At 33.9% G+C, this 19,022-nt stretch overlaps 2 protein-coding genes and 1 long non-coding RNA gene across 3 annotated transcripts; all 3 read left to right on the top strand.

Annotated features, from left to right (window-relative positions):
* Nucleotides 1-8,566: 8,566 nt before the first annotated feature.
* On the top strand, nucleotides 8,567-9,280 carry LOC107720106 (uncharacterized). Its single transcript, XR_001637580.1, has 3 exons — nucleotides 8,567-8,630; nucleotides 9,036-9,098; nucleotides 9,201-9,280. It is a non-coding gene; the product is annotated as an uncharacterized LOC107720106 (long non-coding RNA).
* A 199-nt stretch (nucleotides 9,281-9,479) lies between these two features.
* On the top strand, nucleotides 9,480-13,101 carry LOC107720086 (uncharacterized). Its single transcript, XM_016527690.1, has 7 exons — nucleotides 9,480-9,546; nucleotides 11,076-11,195; nucleotides 11,455-11,559; nucleotides 11,649-11,711; nucleotides 11,802-11,867; nucleotides 12,148-12,284; nucleotides 12,925-13,101. The coding sequence occupies exons 1-7, from the start codon at nucleotides 9,480-9,482 to the stop codon at nucleotides 13,099-13,101; spliced, it is 735 nt and encodes a 244-aa protein (XP_016383176.1).
* A 1,400-nt stretch (nucleotides 13,102-14,501) lies between these two features.
* LOC107720104 (C-type lectin domain family 4 member E) lies at nucleotides 14,502-17,119 on the top strand. Its single transcript, XM_016527711.1, has 7 exons — nucleotides 14,502-14,754; nucleotides 15,102-15,185; nucleotides 15,688-15,744; nucleotides 15,820-15,900; nucleotides 16,252-16,388; nucleotides 16,513-16,631; nucleotides 16,792-17,119. The coding sequence occupies exons 1-7, from the start codon at nucleotides 14,688-14,690 to the stop codon at nucleotides 16,961-16,963; spliced, it is 717 nt and encodes a 238-aa protein (XP_016383197.1). The 5' UTR covers nucleotides 14,502-14,687; the 3' UTR covers nucleotides 16,964-17,119.
* Nucleotides 17,120-19,022: the final 1,903 nt, after the last annotated feature.

Below are 19,022 nucleotides of genomic sequence, written 5' to 3'. Positions count from 1 at the left end.
ATAAAAGCTTTGCAGATGGATCCGCACGTCTCGTTCGCTCCGTAACAGTATACATGTATAACAGAACTGTAAAATAAAGTACTACACATTTTTATTATTTATTTTATTTTATTTGAATTGTATGAATTTATTGTAGCGTTTTCAACTATAGGCATTGTGGATTTTTACAAAACCCCAATAAAAGTAGTAAAATGCCTTATTTAAATGGTTATTGTTTACATTACTTCACTCTTTCTTTAGACTATAGCTTAGATTTATACATGTAGTTTGTTATCGTTTTCTAAACAGTTTTAATTTGTAGCAAATGGATATGGGAAATGTGATCAAAGTTTAAGATAGTACAAAGAAAATACTGTTAAAGCAAAAAAAATTGACACTCCCTAGTTTCCACTATACAAAGTGCATGTTGGTTAACCATTGTGATTACAGGAATCTTGCAAAACATTTGAGTGTGGAAGGATCGCTCATTGGCCATTGTGCTAAATGTCTTGTGTTTGCTTTAAAATGTGTTGCTGTTTCAGCATAAGTGTTTCTAAATGTTCCTCATTTCCAACACAAAAGAATCATTGTTGGCATTGAGTTGCCTTGGTAATAGACATGGTTTTAAAGAAATACCACAAAGAGAAATGAAACTTGAATAATAATGGACAGAACATGAGAGTTTCAGAATGGGTCAATTTAATATTTTGCATTATAGTGGTATTGTAGTGGTAGCAGACAATACCACTATACCTTTATAATATATATTGTGAAATATATATAATGTGGATTTTATCATCTATGTGAATAACAACAGTTTACCATTAATATCTGAAAGTGCAATACCTGAATGACAACCAGAGCTGTGCAGAGCTGTTTGTTATTTGCAGCTATAGATCTGCCATTAACACCATATAGTCAATACCATCAAATATGTCAGTAGCATATCCATTCAAATGTTTTATTAATCACATTCTTATGTCTGTTGTGTGTGACAGTTTTAGATCAGATAGACAGACATAGAGTCATTGATAAACTTTTATCAATGTTATCATTGATAAAGTGTTAAGAATAAAACTACAGATGAAAACTCATCCCAAATAGATTTGTGTACCCCAAACATCTAATAACCTGACAGGAAATGATAACAGGAAATGACAAAAGGAAAGTGTGGCACTGAACCCCTCATACTAAGTTCAATCAGAGCAGTTCTCTATTTGAAAATCAGCAGTAGCCACAAAATGCCTGAAAATATTTATATAAATACTCTCCTGCGACATAATCCAGGATCAGCAGCGAAAGATCAAAGTAAGTGAATTTTTTCCTCCCTAATTTGATATTTTATGTAATTAGAGTAAACTGACTGAATGTGCATAGAAAATCAGATACGTGTTTCAGAAACATTGCTACATGAGACTAACATAGTATTCTTTCTGTTTGTAATTTACTTTAGTGTTCTGAACTTTAAATTAGTTTTATATGCTATCTGTTTTTCTTTCTCTTCATATGTAACACTTAACAACATTATTCACGTTTTGAAACTGAGTTCATAAAACTTTTCCACTTCAGAGGTCTTCTTTTTTAACAATATATTGCAATTGCGTGTACTGATGATTACCTCAGCGGACTCATGACATGACCCTGTGGAACCCCATATTTAAAAAATGACTGTTGACAGTTTTAGGTCACCCACAATAACCTGCAATCTGCCTGACAGAAAATGCTTTAAAGATGTATGACCTTAAACTGTGTTGATTTGTTTTGAAGGCTATTTGTTTCTGTAATAATAGTTAGTGTATTTTCAGATAAGAAGTGTGTCAGCAATAAGAGGGATGGTGTCTATATGGTGGTCCTTCTCTCTGTTCTCCTCTTCCTGTCTCTGCTGGCTAATGCAGTGTTGGCTTACCTGTGTGAGTTTCCTAACATTTAAATTGTATTTGTATATGTTGTGTTACTGTGTATTGGTTTCTCTATTTTATGCTTCACAGATTACACCAGTAACACAAATCAGTTGATAGGATGTGAGCCAGTGAAAAACAACTCAAATCTAGGTTTGTAAACCACATTTTCTTATTTTATTATAAATCAATATTTCATTTCTAATTAATTTCATATAAATTAACTGATTAAATAATTGGTTGACTCTTTAAACATTTCTTCTAAATACTATAACACAACCGCAGAAGTCAACCAGCCATCACTTCCCTGTTCTTATAAAGGTATGTCACTGCCTATCAACATATTTGGCATGTACAAAATTTTCTCTATGTTCCAGTTAATATACAGTACAGTATATAATTTGTATATGGGCCGTTCTACAGAATTGGTCTGAGTTGGAGAGTCTTTGGTAACACTTGGTAACACTTTACAATAAGGTTCCGTTAGTTAATGTTAGTTAATGTATTAACTAACATGAACAAACAATGAACAATACATTTATTACAGTATTTATTAATCTTTGTTAATGTTAGTTAATGAAAATACAGTCGTTCAATGTTCATGTTAATTCACAGTGCATTATCTAATGTTAACAAGCACAACTTTTGATTTTAATAATGCATTAGTAATGTTGAAATTACCATGAACTAAGATTAATACTGTAGAAGCATTGTTCATGCTTAGTTCAGTACGTTGTTTAGTACGTTGACGTCTCCATAGGGAAAAAGTCCTGCCCATTTGTGATGATCTCTGCCCTATTAGCATAGACACCGCCCTGAGTGAGAAGTAGCTGCTGTAACTGCTGGAGAGATACAATATCAGAGCCAAAGAGGCTTTACTAGTGTTGTGTTTCGGGATGCACCAACGAACATAGGAGTCTCCATAGACTCTTTCCTTCTGAGCCGCTGAGGACACAGTGAGTGGTTACATTTCATTTTCAAAGGAAATGTCCCGGAAAAAAACGCTAAAGTCCTATATGTTTGTGCCAATCATTTTACTCTGGACTGCCTCACAAATCAGGGTCAGTTTAGCGCTGGAGTTGTGCAAAAGTTGCTTCTGAAAGAGGGATCAGTTAGCAATTAGCACAAGCTCATATGACAACTGATTCCACAATCCTGGAGCAATGACTGCAAAGGCTCTGTCTCCTTTTAATTTAAGTCGTGACCAAGGGACATGTAGCTTTATTAGCAGACCTGGGCATTGAATGCAAATAAATAAGATCAGAAATATAAGATGGAGCTTGTCCATTAAGAGCTTTGAAAACAATAAGTAAAATCTTAAACTAATCAGTACATAGTTACTAGCACAATTCTGAACAGTTGTACACACAAAAAAACTAAGTCTTATGAAATAACACCCATGATTCACCTATATCCTCCTGACTACCAGGAAAAAACAGTTTTGTGAATTTAGTATTTTGTCATGTCGTTACATTGTTTAGAGCATAAGAAAAATTTTGAAAAATAAAATTTTTGAAAAATGATATTTTATTCATATGTTATGCCATGTCCTCTGTAGAGGACATCGAGACTTTAAAAAGTCCTGTTTTTAAAAAAATAAAAAGACATGAATAGACATGAAAAGGCAAAAAGAGTGGGATTTTTTTTTTTAACCAGAAATCAATTAAAAAAATTGTATACCAAACTTTATATAAAGATGATTCTCAACTATGTTATGAAAGATATTTTTAAAAGCCATTTTTCTTTATGCAAAATGTGTGTAAAATGGCCATAAACTAGCTTTTCCATTATATACAATGTATCTTTAAACTGTATCTAATTAGCATATTAATGTGTTTTTGGGGAAACATAGAATGAACAAATAAGTGCAATAATGGGAGTAATAATTAGCAAGATTTTCATAATAATATTTAATAGGAATATTGATATAATTTTTTCTCTATTCATTTGTTGTGTCTCCCAAAATGTGTAATAAACATCCTTTAAGTCCTGGTGTCCTCTACAGTGGACATGTATGAAACTGATGTCCTGTTTCATAACAGAAGGTCATATTTTGGATTGAAACCCCATAACATTTTCCTGAGATGTTGATTTATGACAAACAATTTGTCAATTAGTCAGATTTAAATGACTAATATTAAAATATTTGTAATTACAAAATATTATCATATTTCCATTAGGGTGTTACATTTGATCATTAAATGAATGTCAGCCATTTTTAGTGGTCATGGTCAAACATCCAATCATTTGGTATCTCTGAAAAGCCCTGAATTTGCTCTGTACGTACAGGACATCCAGATTTAAAACTGTGACATATAACGTCTCAGAGAAATCGCTAAAACATAATGTCCTCTACAGTGGACAAAACTCCATAGCTGGTAGTCAGGAGGATATGATTCACTGAAGAAGGCTTGCTGCCCGAAACGTCTGATTGTTGTTTGTTCTGTTGCAAAATTAAAATAAATTGAAAGTGATTAAGATGATTAAACGAGTGCGGATCCCTTACTAGAATACGATGTTGCTGATTGATCTATGCACCCAAGAATAAAGTTGAGCGCAGTGAATTTTATTTTTTCATGAAATAACACCCAGAAAATTGTGCTTAATTGCAGAAAAAAAGATGTTTGGTAGTGACGTTTCTTAAAGTTACACACAGATTTTTAGACTTTTGAACACATTTACCTCAAAATGATGGGACCAATCTACTCACCATGTAGCCATGAGAGAGAGGGACACAGGAATAATTCCTGGTCATCAATTTAGGGGTGTAGTTAAAATCAGTCTCAGCCAATGGACTAAAACATACACTGTTTCGGTAGAGACATGAAAAAACAACAATGGAAAAAAATGCATAAATTATTTCAATATCATTTTCATAAGTTGAAATTTAGGGTTATGGTTCGGGACAGCCACCTCCCAATTGAAAGTACCCAATAAATTATCATTGTATATATATTAAGCTTACTGATATTTTAAATATTATTATGGGTTAGATAATAGAAGGATCTTAATAAACATCTAAGATTTGAAAATTTAAAAGCTTTCTTTAAATGTGTTTTTTGCGTGTGGGACAGCAGTTTGCTCCAATTCTGTAGAATGGCCCATATATATATATATATATATATATTGGATGTACATTTGTTTTTTTAACTGAGAAATTATTCATTCTGCCATTTAATGAGAATTCATAGACATATAATTACAGTAACCTTCAATTAGCACAGAATAATATTTCACTTCAGGTTTGCCAGAGAAGTGGGTCCAGGACAAGGGGAGAATCTATGTTTTCTCCAATGATACAAAGGACTGGAACAGCAGCAGACAACGCTGTCAGGATCTGGGTGGAGACCTGGTCATCATCAACAGCAGTGAGGAGCAGGTGCATATAGAGAAATATAATATTATTATATTACATTATTAAATGATTTGTGGTTTTGTTAAAGCTATATTGCTTTTAGTTTTAGTTAGTTTTTTTTTTTCTTTTTTCGCAAAGGTACTGTGGCTAGAATTTTTAGGGTTTGTTTTAAATGCAAGGTTGCAAAGGTCTAAAAGCTATGCAAACACTTTATCAGCCACATTGCAACACTCGGTTGCCCATTATATCAAACCTTGGATTGCATTGTACATACTAAATGATTAAAGTCATATTTCTGCCCTGTGACTTTTCAGGAATTTCTTGCTCAGCAAATAGTCACTTTTAATGCATTGGTGCTACACTGGATCGGTCTGACTGACCGCCAGACTGAGGGAGTATGGCTTTGGGTGGACAACACCCCCCTAAACAACAACGTCTCGTAAGTACCATTTTATTTCAACATCTGATGTGCTTAGCATTGCCTCTTTGTTAGTTGGCACAAGTTATCTAAGGACCATATGGATTTTTGATATGGGTTACTGCCCTGACACTTGTTTTGTCCTGTCAGATGGTGGATCTTCCCTCCAGACGATGATGATATGCATGATCCCATGGGTGAAGACTGTGCTGTAATAAATGGATATCTAAAAGGAGAAAAATGGGGAGATATTTCTTGCTTGAAAATGCAAAGAAGCATCTGTGAGGTTCCGTGTTCTTGATCAGTACTACAGTACCTACAATCTTAAAAATAAAGATTTCAAAAAGGGAGTTTTCAAAGTTATGTCATAGATAAACTACTGCTGGTCCTCCAAAGAACCTTTCAGTAAACCTTTTTTAAAAGAACCATTTTTAGTGTGAAGAATATTATAATATAATAATCTAAACAACCTTTTTCCACTGTAACGAACCTTTTGTGGAATGGAAAGTTTTGGATGTCAAAGGTTCTTTTGATACTTCATGACTTTCAATATCACTATTATATATAATAATATATTATATCATATATACAATACAGTGTAGAATCTGTGTAGCTCTTTATAAAGACTAGATTTACATTCTTTATTTTGTAATTGTTGTTAGCAGCATTGGCCACTTGTGCATATACAACATGAGGGAACAAATAAAAAGACATGAATCAATGGATTCAATGGAATCAATCAATGAATACATTGGATACAGCATTAAGTTAATGTGTGCTTATATGGTTATGCCGAATGTATCATATTATTTATACATTCTAAAGCCTCCATCCACCTTATTATGCATTGCGGAAGTAAGCTTCTGATTCATCAGCTGCTGTTATAAATAACTAGAAGAATAGCTAAGTGCAGTAAACAGTATATGCTACAAACCAGTGTGTTAATAGTTATGACAATAAATTAAAATAATATCAACATCAAATAGCAATATCAAACATCATAACGAGCGGATGAAAGCTTTATAGACCGCGCTCAGTCTAACCTTAAAATCAAGGTGGATAACATTCACATGATGTAGAGGCCCGTCTCCAGCTATAACTCTCAGAGTGGTTGAGACAGTTGAGGAGGTGGATGGTGGGTGCTTGCCAGGGTGGGCAAATGTTCATGATTGGGTGGCCCAGGCCCCCTGTGAATCTTGGTCTTATGATTGATACTTACCTGATTTTATAATTGATGTCTTCACCCTCAGACCATCCAAGTTGTAAATGAGTTTGTTTCTTCATCAGAACAGGTTTGGAGAAATTTACATTACGTCATTTACTCATCAATGAATACACTGCAGTGAATGGGTGCCGTCAGAATGAGAGTCCAAACAGCTGATAAAAGCTTCACAATAATCCACATGTAATCCGCACAACTCCAGTCCATCGGTTATGTCTTGTGAAGTGAAAAACTGCATGTTTGCGATTTAAAAAATTCATGATTAATACTTTTTTAACTTCAAACTGTTGCTAATAAAAGCTGATCAGCTGTTGGATTGTCATTTTGACGGTACCCATCCACTGCAGAGGATCCATTAGTGAGCAAGTGATGTGATGCTAAATTTCTCCAAATCCATACTGATGAGGAAACAAACTCATCTACATCTTGGGTGGCCTGAGGGTGAGCAAATTCTACTACTCCTTTAAGAAGTAGTAGGACTTTTACTACTAATACATGTCCATGTGACACGTCTTTTTGCTGGGAAATCTTTGCTGATTTTGAGAAAGTAACAGCAAGAAGAAGCACATTGTTATTAATACTTAAAAATGAATATTTACTGAACTAAAACATGCCAATTTTATATTTAATACATTATTTTTAAGAAAACAGAGTTATTTGAGGAAGACCTATGTTTATTGTAATAATCATTGATTGATTGATTGATCAATCGATCAGTCGTTTTTATTCCAACTCACACTAACAGGTACCAACAGAGTAAAATAAGAGTGCAAACACATTTAGCTACATTCTGTTTGTTTCCTCATTAAATTAAGAATGACATGATCCAGTCTGACATTTTTTTCTTTCAATGACCGAGCAGTCAGAACTAGCACAAGGCAGTAGTTGTCTATAAAAAAAATATTCTTCATCCCAACCTCTGGCTCAATTTACCCTGAAGCATCTGGTTCAACTCGACCTACAATCACCTTTTTGAAAAAAAAAAAAAAAGTCCCTCATACGTGCTATAACCCTGAACTAAATAACCGTACTGTGGTATAAGGTGACAAGTAACCTACATATTGTTGAATGTAGATTGTGTTTTAATGGAATGTTTGTCTAAAGGTCTGTGGTTGCTGCTGCCTTATCACCTTCACTTCTATTTGTGTGAAATGCGAACAGCAAGAAGCTCCCTTCCAGTTCAGTAAGAGAGGGACGATAAAGAAAGCCTTGCTTCTTTCCAATAGACTGCATCAGTATTAAATTAGAGTAATATCAGAGTTAAATTAGAGCAAAATTTCATCAATTAGGTAAAACCATAAACAGCAAGTGTTCAAGAAGCATTGACCACAGATAAAAATGTATCATTCACTGTTTGAGATGATGCCCCTAACAAGTAATAACAAACTGACAGGAAATGATGGCAGGAAATATCACTGCTAAAGTAGTTAAACCCCTTCAGTGAGAATACTTCACCAGATCCTCTCTTAATTTCTCACATATTTGCAAAAGATGCCTGAAGCTATTTATTCCAACACCATTCCAAGATCCATCTCAAGATCAACACATAAAGTTGAAAGTAAGTGCTATTTCACAGCTTTTTTCTTTTTTTTTTTGGTGAATTGTTTCAACATTTTCATTTCAGTTTTTAAATGTTATTTATTTTTATTTTAGATAGAAATTGTTTCATTGATCAGAGAGAAGCTATCTGTATGGTGCTTTTTCTCTCTGTTCTCCTCTTCCTGTCTCTGCTGGCTAATGCGGCGTTGGCTCACCTGTGTGAGTATCCTCATGTTTTACGTGTACACTTTATGTGGCAGTGTGTAGAACACATAATAATAACAATAATTATTATTATTATTATTGAAACAAACTGTATATTTTTTTTCTCACACGCCACTTGATTTAATTTGAGGGTCAGTCAGAATTTGTGTAAAATTGTTATATAATAATTTCCACATAACATTCACACTAGAATCTTGAAATGGTTTGTGTTTATTCCGCTGTTTGTTCAGATCATCCTGGATTTTTAAAAATATTATTTTCTGTTCATTTGGTGTCTAAATTGGGGGGAATGTCTCTAATTTGGTCTCAACTTTTCATCTCTCATATATTTTTATACAACGTATACAACAAATACAAAATGTAAGTTCAAAACAGAAGTCTTTTTAATTTGTATTACAGATTATAGCAATGGCCTAGACTGGCTAATAAGTTGTGAACCAGTAAAGAGCTGTTCAGATCAAGGTAGACAAACTCCTCATCATCTCCATTTACGTGACAATACAGATAGTAATACTCAATGTTCATTTAGAAGTTCATTTATAATTGTGTTTATTTCTATGCTAGATGTTGACCACAATGCTCAAATCGAACCGTTCCTTCACAAGGATATGGAAAACAGGTCCCAAGCACATCACTGTCCCCAAAAAAGCAAGTCAATTTATTTTTCATGTCAGTATAAAGAACATATATTAGAAACATTATAAACGAAGTCTCACTGCTCATGTGCCATACAACAGTTTTATACAGCACAGTGACATTAAACATTAAGAAATGTTCATGTAAGATTTCCCAGAGAAGTGGGTCCAGGACAAGGGCAGATTCTATGTTTTCTCCACTGATGTGATGAACTGGAACAGCAGCAGACAGCGCTGTCAGGATCTGGGTGGAGACCTGGTCATCATCAACAGCAGTGAGGAGCAGGTTTAGATATATAATATGATTATTAGAAAAATCTCATATGTGCATTGGATATAATAAATGAAGCATATTAAATTAATCTCTATTTCGTAGAAATTTCTAGCAAATCTAATACACGCTATTGGCGCACAAACATTATATTGGATTGGTCTGACTGATAGACACATGGAAGGTGTATGGCTGTGGGTGGACGACACCAAGTATCATCTTAAGCAAGTATTCATTTAAATGTCTGTTGATACATGCATCAGAAAATTCTGTTTGGAAGCCATTTAGATAAGTGCCTGTCTAAACATCTCATCAATTATTCATTCACTTGTTTTTAATGTATTAATTTTTTATTTGTCAGTTTCTGGGCACTGCCTCCTGATGATCACAAATCAGCTGACAATCCTCTGGGTGAAGATTGTGTTGTATTGAATGGACGAATGTTTGAGGCAAAGTGGGGAGATGTTTTTTGCTTGAGGGAGGAGAGAAGCATTTGTGAAATTCCATGTTGTTAATGAATATTTACTTGATAAAATGTCATGTACACATCCATAGGTAGTGAAATGTGCTTTCTGCAAGCCCCCATACAGTAATGTACAATAAAGATTATTAGGGATAGTTCACCCAAAAATGAAGATTCTGTCATTAATTACTTACTCTCACCTTTGTTCATCTTCGGAACACAAATTAAGATATTTCTGATGAAATCCGAGAGCTTGATAGCCCGTGACATCAGTGGTTCAACCGTAATTTGATCTGTAAATGTATTTCAACATTTGTTATTTCTGATATCTGAAAATGTATTTCTGATATCAATATAGTTTCTGATATCTAAAATGGCCTTCTTACTACAATCACATTCACGATATCAGAAATTAACATTGTCACTAGTGACAATCAAATTATTGATATCAAAAATTAAAATGTTATTATCAGTTCAATTGTTTATATCAAGAATAGCCATTTGCACTAGTAACAATGCAATTACTGATATCAAAAATCAAGGTTTTTACTAGTAAGAATTGTATTTCTGATATGTAAAATTAGAATTTCAACTAGATGAAATCAATTCTTGATATCAACAATTGAATTTGAGTGGCAGCCTGTGGTTACATTTAACTAGTGAAAATACAATTACAGATATCAAGAATTATATTTTTTACTAGTTGAAATTTAATTGTTGATATCAAGAATTTGTATTACTGCAAGTGATGCTGTCACTGTTGATATCAAGAATTAACATTTTTACTAGTAGAAATTCAATTCCTGATATCAAGAAGTAGCATTTTAAATAGTGAAAATTGAATTGTTGATATCAAGAATTCATATCCTGCTAATGAATTAAAGTCAAAACGACTTGCCATAAATACACATCAGAAAAAAAAAAAACTGTCAACAGTACAACATATCTGGAAAATCGGCCAGCATCATAACTAATAATGCTGACAGGAAATGCCATTCGGTTTGCATGAGCGTGTCTGTTTAGTGTGTCTTCACCCACAGTGTGACACCTGTTTAGTGTGACACCCACAGATCAGAGCACTTCACCACCTTTCTGCAGCACACTTCTCTATTTGACAATAATGGGCAAACATGACATGTCTGATCATATTTATGACAACACCAACTGGATGAAAAAGGATTCATTTGGAAGTAAGTGCTGGATTCTTTTTCTCACTGATAATAATGAATTATATTACATATATAGCCTATATATAGGCTAATGTTTTATCAGCTTTTTTTTATTTTTTTTTTTAAATACGACCGTTTCAAACCCACACAAAAAAAAGTTGGAGAACTGTGTAGGAGGTTTGTTGGTGCAAAGGACACGTGATGCTTTATTCTAATAAATTAAAGTCATTTAGAGCTTGCTTAAGTATTCGTTTTAAACTTTATTTTGTTTATTTTGTAGTTAGGAAATCTGCCAAAGAGAAGCAACGTAGACCTATCTGTGCCAAGGTTCTTGCTGTTCTCCTCATCCTGTCTCTGCTGGTTAATGGAGTGCTGGCATACTTGTGTGAGTATCCTCGGATTTTACAGGAACCGCCAACCAACTACATACAGTGGTATATTTACACTTCCTTTTACATTTTATGTCTTTTGCAGATGCCACTAAATACAAAAATGTGCTGTTGCATTGCGAGCCAGGAACAAACTGCTCAAATTCAGGTAAATCATTCACATCTATCTGCTTAAATTTTATATGATAATTAACTGACAGTATCTTTGTTTTTCTCAATTCCTCACACCCCTATTCAGACCATGATCAAGGTAGTCCGGGCTGCACATATGATGAGGACTGGAGGTCAATAAACTACTGCCCAGGTCAAACTATGTTTGGTTTTTCAGTAAAATATCAGTCTTGAGTGCTTGAGTCTGTGCTTTTGCTGATGTTCTTTCTGAGCCTTGCCGTATGTCTGTTCTTGTGTTTTTAACAGTGAGTCATACCAAAATATGATCGAAACACATTTATGTATGTAAAGGTGCAGTTGAGCAGGGTTTTTTTTTTCCAACCTTTAGATGTGTTTCTAGCTAAACCACAAGCCTGAAACGCAGACACACAAATGCGTTTCCTCTTTATAAACATAGAAAACTATCTCTGTAGATTTGCCAGAGCAGTGGTATAAGGGCATCGGCAGATTTTACGTTTTCTCCAGTCACAACAAGACCTGGAGCTCCAGCAGAAAGTATTGTCAGGATCTGGGTGGAGATCTGGTCATTATCAACAACACAGAGGAGAAGGTGTGTAACTTTGTGTTCTGCATGGTTTTAAAAGAGGAAGAAATGTACGAGAAGTGGGTCCAGGTGTGAAAACCCACAGTGTGTGTTCACAAATACAGTGTTGAGACAAGGGTAAAATAGTTACATGACATATTGTTCTTATAATAGATATTGTCGTTAATAAACACCATGCGCAAATCATTTTTGTAAGAAAGATTTCAAATTATAAATAGCATTATAAATAAAACCAATGTTTTTAAAAGAGGAGCAAACATGAGAGAAGTGAGTCCAGATGTGAAAACCCACAGTGTGCGTTCACAAATACAACACTTAAGCAAGTGTAATAATCACATCACATTTTGTTCTTATAATAGATATTTTTGATAAGCCAAACATAAGACTTTAATAATAAAGATTTCACTGATCATTAAAACATGTTTTTAAAAGAGGAACAAATGTGAGAGAAGTGGGTCCAGGTGTGAAAACCCACAGTGTGTTTTCACAAATAAAACACAGAGGGAAGTGTAAAATAGTCACATTACATATTGTTCTTATAATAAGCTTTTTATTGATAAAGAGCCATTTTATAATAAAGATTTATTTGAATATTATGAATTAATACAGAAGAGAATAAATGCAATCTATCGTGTTTGTGATGCAGGAATTTCTTGCTCAGAGACTGTGTGTTGCTGGTGAATCTGATCTCTACTGGGCTGGGAACAAGGATGGGAATCTGAATCCCAAAGACAACTGTGCTGTTCTTAAAGGAAATACACAAGAAAACAGTTATTGCTTAAGAGAAGAGAAGAGCATTTGTGAGATCCCATGCCTTCAATAAACCTACAGTATAGATTACTTATTTTTTACAGTTGATTTTTTGTTTTATTTCACTCATTTAAATATAAGAGGTTGCTACATTTGATATAATGTATTGTTTACTTGTTTTCACATTTCCATACTATGCCATGTTTGATATGGGAATCTACCAATATATCATACTTTTCATTGTTTTTCATGTTTTTCTTATTATTATAGTTTAAAAAAGTGTTTAGAACTATGAAGTTCTAATGACAATGTGTAACACACACACATACACATACATAAGTGTATAGTGTACAATTTATTTATTTTTTTGTGTTAATGCATTTTGTAGATAAAAGATCTAGCATAGGAATGAGAGCCATCAGCTATGGCATCTGCAGTAAAGGCTTTCACACCTGGCTCGTTGTTTCGGAACCTGGCGCATTTCCCCCCCTTAGCTCGGTTCGTTTGGGCATATGTGAAAACGGCAATCGCGCCCGGATCCGCGCCAAAACAATCGGTCCGAGATCGCCTGAACGAGGTGGTCTCGGCTCGATTGAAAACGAACTCTGGAGCGGTTCGGTTGTAGTGAGAAAGCAATAATGGACCAACGAACCAGGCTATATCACAATGTATAATGGGTAATTACGTAAGTTCTGTGAAAAGCATTAGCTTTGTTGTTTTGCTAATACTTCAACATGAACCTGTGAATGTCTGTGGGTGAGCACATCTTCGCCATTCAAAATAAAAAAGCGCACTTTTTAATTTTATAATGCCGTCTTATTGCTTTTCTTCCTAGTAGGTGCATTTTAAAAATGTTTTCCCGATGAATCCTGGACTCCTGCTCAAAATGATAAATTAATATAAGGACAGCTACAAAAAAAAATAAAATAAAGCTGTTGTCGTTCCATCCCGACGAAGTGGAATCCCGGAAAATAAACAGTTTACTCGCGCGTGACTTGTATTAACAAATTTGGTCCGTTTAGAAACTTTGCCGTGTGAAAGCGAACCGCACCAAGAATAAAAATCAACATTGTAATAATTTTAATCCCTGTTTCGGAACAAAGCAATCGATCTACAGGTGTGAAAGCACCCTAAAAGTGCGTTTGGACACTTTACCATGTTTGAATGTCTTTGCAGCACCGTCTGTGAACAGTAAGGTTCATTAAACAATATATTAGCACTAGGAAGTCAAGTAAATAATAACAAATTCCTATTTTTTAGGATTTTTTAATTATAATTAACCACATGTAAAGTCTATCTCATTACAATAAGTTCCTTCAACAACCTGTCTTTTTTATCATGCTGTTACATATCTGTGCACAGCTAATAAATTTGTTAACAATAAATCATTGCCAAAGGATTTTGTAGTCAATACAAACTATATTTTAAAAAAAACTTAGCAAAATAAAAGGCATGTTAAGTATCACAAAATGTTTGAAAATATACCCAACACCACTAAAAACCAGCTGACTGGAAATTTTGCAGATGCTGTTATTTGGTCAATGTGGTTAAATGAACCCCCCAGAAACATGTCTTTCTTCATAAGTGTTTTGTCACAAGACTCGAGTGCTTCAGTTCTCTCTTATCACTGCTATATAACAATATCTCTTCAGACAAAAGATGGCTGAAAATGTTTATTTCAACTATTTATCAGACCCCAAACTGACATCAGCGGATAAAGATGAGAGTAAGTGTGTTTTTCTTGTCCATACTAACTGACTTTTATAGAATATTGACTTAACATCATCTTCCCCAAAGATGCTCACAGCATTAAAACACTTTAATCATGTTGTCAGTGTTTAATGTTTTGATTTTCCTTCTTTTCTCCTGCATTCGTACTGCATTTCAGTACCTCTAATTCTCCTTTGTCAATTATTTGTTATGCAGCCACATTAAGGTTCGAACTAAAACTGTTTACTTGTGCTTTCTCAATTTAGAAGTAATATGAAATATAATTCTGAATATAATATATATTATATTATATACATATTACATATATTATTTGTGTAATAGTGCTTATATTTGCTTATGCAGGGCACTGTTATGAACCAATGCTGAGGAAATTCTCTGTTCTCCTTTTCCTGTCTCTGTTGGCGAATGGAGTGTTGGCATACCTGTGTGAGTATCTTATGTTTTCTTATTTTATTTTATTTTTTAATGCTATTTTATGCTATTTTATTATATGCTATTTGATTAGTGACCTACAATTTTGCATCATAACGTTCCATTTATTTCCAAGTTTAGATAAGGTTTTAAAACCGGATTTTTCTAAAGGGGTCTTAGACATTTGGACCCATTGTACATACAGTGGGTACGGAAAGTATTCAGACCCCCTTAATAGATCAAAAGGGTGCTTCTACTAAATACTGAGCATTTTTCAGTTTTTCTTTTTTAATAAATTTGCAAAAATGTCAACAATTCTGTGTTTTTCTGTCAATATGGGGTGCTGTGTGTACATTAATGAGGAAAAAAAATTAACTTAAATGATTTTAGCAAATGGCTGCAATATAACAAAGAGTGAAAAATTTAAGGGGGTCTGAATACTTTCCGTACCCACTGTATGTATTAAATATCAGCATTTGCATATTTGATTTTTTCACTGCACCGTAATACTTTACAGATCACACCAAAAATGCAAATCAGTATTGTGAACCAAGAAGAAACTGCTTAAATTCAGGTAAATAATAATTTCTCCTCATCCAAAGCTGTACTCGTTACCGTGATAGTCTTACCAATTTCGCTCTTTCCACAGGCTTGCCTTTAGATTCTCAACCAATAATGAAAATAAATTCCATGATTATTAAAAACCACAGTCTACCAAACTACTGTTCAGGTACAGTAAAGCCATTTCATGTGATTATGTGTTCATAAATAAGAAAAGCATCTACATATAAAAACGGGCAGAGCGTGACAGCTCAACTGTGGTTCAGTTACACACTGTGTTTTCTCTGTTTCATTGTATACTTGTCATTTGTATATTTCTTAAATCAGAATTGGATTAGTAACACCATTTATGAAATAAAGCAGAAGTACACTAGATTAAATACAGTTATGCACTTCTTATGTAGATATTTCATTTCTTCTCACCTATCTGGTTTCAATTTTCAGCTTAACCACATACTAAGATTTTTTTTTTTTGAGTGCACTTCCTGTACATCTTTATTAAGCTAAACTGTCTATGCAGATATACAAGAGAAGTGGATCAGAGCACAGGGCAGATTCTATGTTTTCTCCACTGATGTTATGGACTGGAACAGCAGCAGACAGCGCTGTCAGGATCTGGGTGGAGACCTGGTCATCATCAACAATAAAGACGAACAGGTACAGATTAGAGCAGTGTGACGATGATAGAGATAAAGAGACACTCAGTCTACAGTTTAAAAGTAATACATTTTGGGTTTCATTATGCTAGACAAAGACAAAAACACTTTTTTCTGTGTTGTAGGAATTTCTTTCTAAAAGAGTAAATGGCATCAATGACTATCACTGGATTGGCCTGACCGACAGCCAGACGGAGGGCATGTGGCTTTGGGTGGACAACAACCCCTTAAACAACAACCTCTCGCAAGTATCATTTTAAAACCCTCTCAGGACATTATTAAAATTCTTAAAATCTGTAAGAATAAGTGACAAATAACAAACCACTGACACTTATTTTTTTTACAGTTGTTGTTTCCCATAAATTTGTTCTTGACCTCATATATGTAATTAATCATTATTATAGATGGGAGTCTCCCCCAGATGACTGGAAGAGTGAAAATCCTTTGCATGGTGAAGACTGTGTTATCTTAAAGGGAGAAAAATGGGGGGACGTTTCTTGTTTGAGGAAAGAGAAGAGGATCTGTGAGATTCCATGCTCTCCACCTCAGTTACACAGATCTAAAAGAAGTAATTAGATCACTTTTATTGCTTGTATTTAGATTGTATTTAGTTTTCTTTAAACTTTAAACCTGTTGTCATTTCCATCGAATGTGTTCCATCGAGTTGTAATAGGCTATCGTTAGTGATCATGTATCATACATATGTTATATTTGTAAATGAAGCCATAAATTTACACCTTGTGTACTGTATACAACAAGATTGTTGCATCCCATTCTGTTTTATATACTATCTTTTTCTTAATTCTATTCCAAACTTGTTTTCTTAAAAAGCCAAAATGATGACATTTGTTGGCAAAATAAAGTAAATGATTTAAATATTGCCCAGTCATTTGCATACAAGATGCCAAAATTGAGAATTCATACAATAAGCTTCAGACAATAGCAATCAGAAATGCTGACATACTCTGAGGAAGGCTGGAGGCCAAAGGTTTTTATTTATACAAATTTAAAGCTTCAAATAATAGCAATCAGAAATGCTGACACTATGAGGAAGGCTGGAGGCCAAAGGTTTTTGTTTATCTATTGAGTTTTTTATTTTAACAATTTTAGTCCTAATGTGACCAGCCAAAATAAGAATAAGGCTTTGTAACCCATTGTACTAGAAGTGCCTTATATATAGAGAATGAACTAACTCACTAGGCCTACAAGAGTAAAGCACTTTTATGTATAAAACATTTCCATATGAAAAGAAGAAACAGACAACATGCAATGTAATGGTCTATATAAATGATTTCTTTTAACTGGTTCATTGCAGAGGTCTTACGAAAGCATAAACCCGTTTAGACGCTATTTCACAATGAACACGAAAGCAGGTAAATTTTAGTAGTGGTAAAATCTACAATTATATCAAACATACATTTTTATATTTTTATTAGTTAAAACATCTCAGTATCGTCGTTGTCGTCAGAGGAGGAGTCAGTCAACACTAAACACGTATTATATTGGGCGGTGATGTGATGAAGTGTTTACAGTCTGACAGTAAGCTACTTGTCAGCACATGACAACACTTTGCACCTCACAACATGTGGATCGCTGTCCTCGTAATTTCCTTGGCTTTAGTGGCCATTCTCTTTAACCCTCTGGTATTGTTCATTCGGGGGTCACACTTGTATTGTTCACCTGAAAAGTAACCTTTTTCAGTAAAATCAATGAAGGCTAATATATTTTGTTCAATAATATTTTTTTCTTTTGTATTTTGAGAGAATTTCATGGTACTAATCAATATTTATGCAATAATTATGATCTGTTTTTTCCCCATTGAAAATAATAAAATTCGTTTTCTAATATTTTTATATTACTTTTCAATTATGGCAGTATTTCATGTTAAAATAGAGACAATGACTTTCAAAATCCAATTTTTGAAGGCAGATTAGTGCCATCCGGTGGGAGTAAAAAAGAAAAACGTCCGCAATTCCATGGTTTAGCCACTAGATTCCTATATAGCTCTATATAAAAGACTTATACATTCTCTAGTTGTTTTTAGACATAAATACTTGTTTTTTATTTTTTATTTTATTTTTTTTTTTTGTAAAGATTTAGTTTTTTGTTGTTGTTGTTGTTTGAAATGTTGGTTTGAAATGTCAGTTTCTGCATTAATTTTAGAACAGTCAAACCTGAACACAGAGAAAGACATTTTGTTACACATAACATCAAAATTCAACAAAAATGAACAGAAACGCTTTATCAAAGGTTAATAAATCTGATTTAAACCTCATATTTGGGTTTTCTGGCTCAATTGTGTTAATATTGAACATTTAAATGTTATTGCCCAGGAAAAAAGATACAGCTCACAACCCGGCATTTACGGTCCGTGTAACCCTTTGCAGTTCTTTGTTCAATTCGCACCATCAAAATGAACCAAATGAAAAGTTGGCTTCAAACTTTCATTTTCAATTTCTTTGGAGCAATTTACAAACGGATAATTGTCTCTCATTTTAATTTTCAATTTTACGAGTTTGGGTTGTTGCGCCCGAATCTGATTTTTGAACTAACATAAAAAATGACTCATTATTCTGATTTTCCACTTCTCTGTTTTGTGCTCCCAGTTGGACCGTACCAGTGGGGGGAGCGGGGG

Source organism: Sinocyclocheilus rhinocerous, unplaced genomic scaffold (assembly GCF_001515625.1).
Source record: "Sinocyclocheilus rhinocerous isolate Xijiao unplaced genomic scaffold, SAMN03320098_v1.1 scaffold273, whole genome shotgun sequence".
Taxonomy (NCBI): domain Eukaryota; kingdom Metazoa; phylum Chordata; class Actinopteri; order Cypriniformes; family Cyprinidae; genus Sinocyclocheilus; species Sinocyclocheilus rhinocerous.
The sequence above is the reverse complement of the archived record's forward strand: the minus strand, read 5'-3'. Positions and strand labels throughout refer to the sequence as shown.

Excerpts from the sequence above, each read along its gene's own strand:
- LOC107720086 (XM_016527690.1), top strand. The coding sequence starts at position 9,480 with ATGAACTGGAACAGCAGCAGACAGCGCTGTCAGGATCTGGGTGGAGAC. Across the intron at positions 9,547-11,075 it reads CCTGGTCATCATCAACAGCA|ATCAGAGCACTTCACCACCT; the intron begins GTGAGGAGCAGG and ends TGACACCCACAG. Across the intron at positions 11,196-11,454 it reads GAAAAAGGATTCATTTGGAA|TTAGGAAATCTGCCAAAGAG; the intron begins GTAAGTGCTGGA and ends TTTATTTTGTAG.
- LOC107720104 (XM_016527711.1), top strand. The coding sequence starts at position 14,688 with ATGGCTGAAAATGTTTATTTCAACTATTTATCAGACCCCAAACTGACA. Across the intron at positions 15,186-15,687 it reads TGGAGTGTTGGCATACCTGT|ATCACACCAAAAATGCAAAT; the intron begins GTGAGTATCTTA and ends AATACTTTACAG. Across the intron at positions 16,389-16,512 it reads TCAACAATAAAGACGAACAG|GAATTTCTTTCTAAAAGAGT; the intron begins GTACAGATTAGA and ends TCTGTGTTGTAG.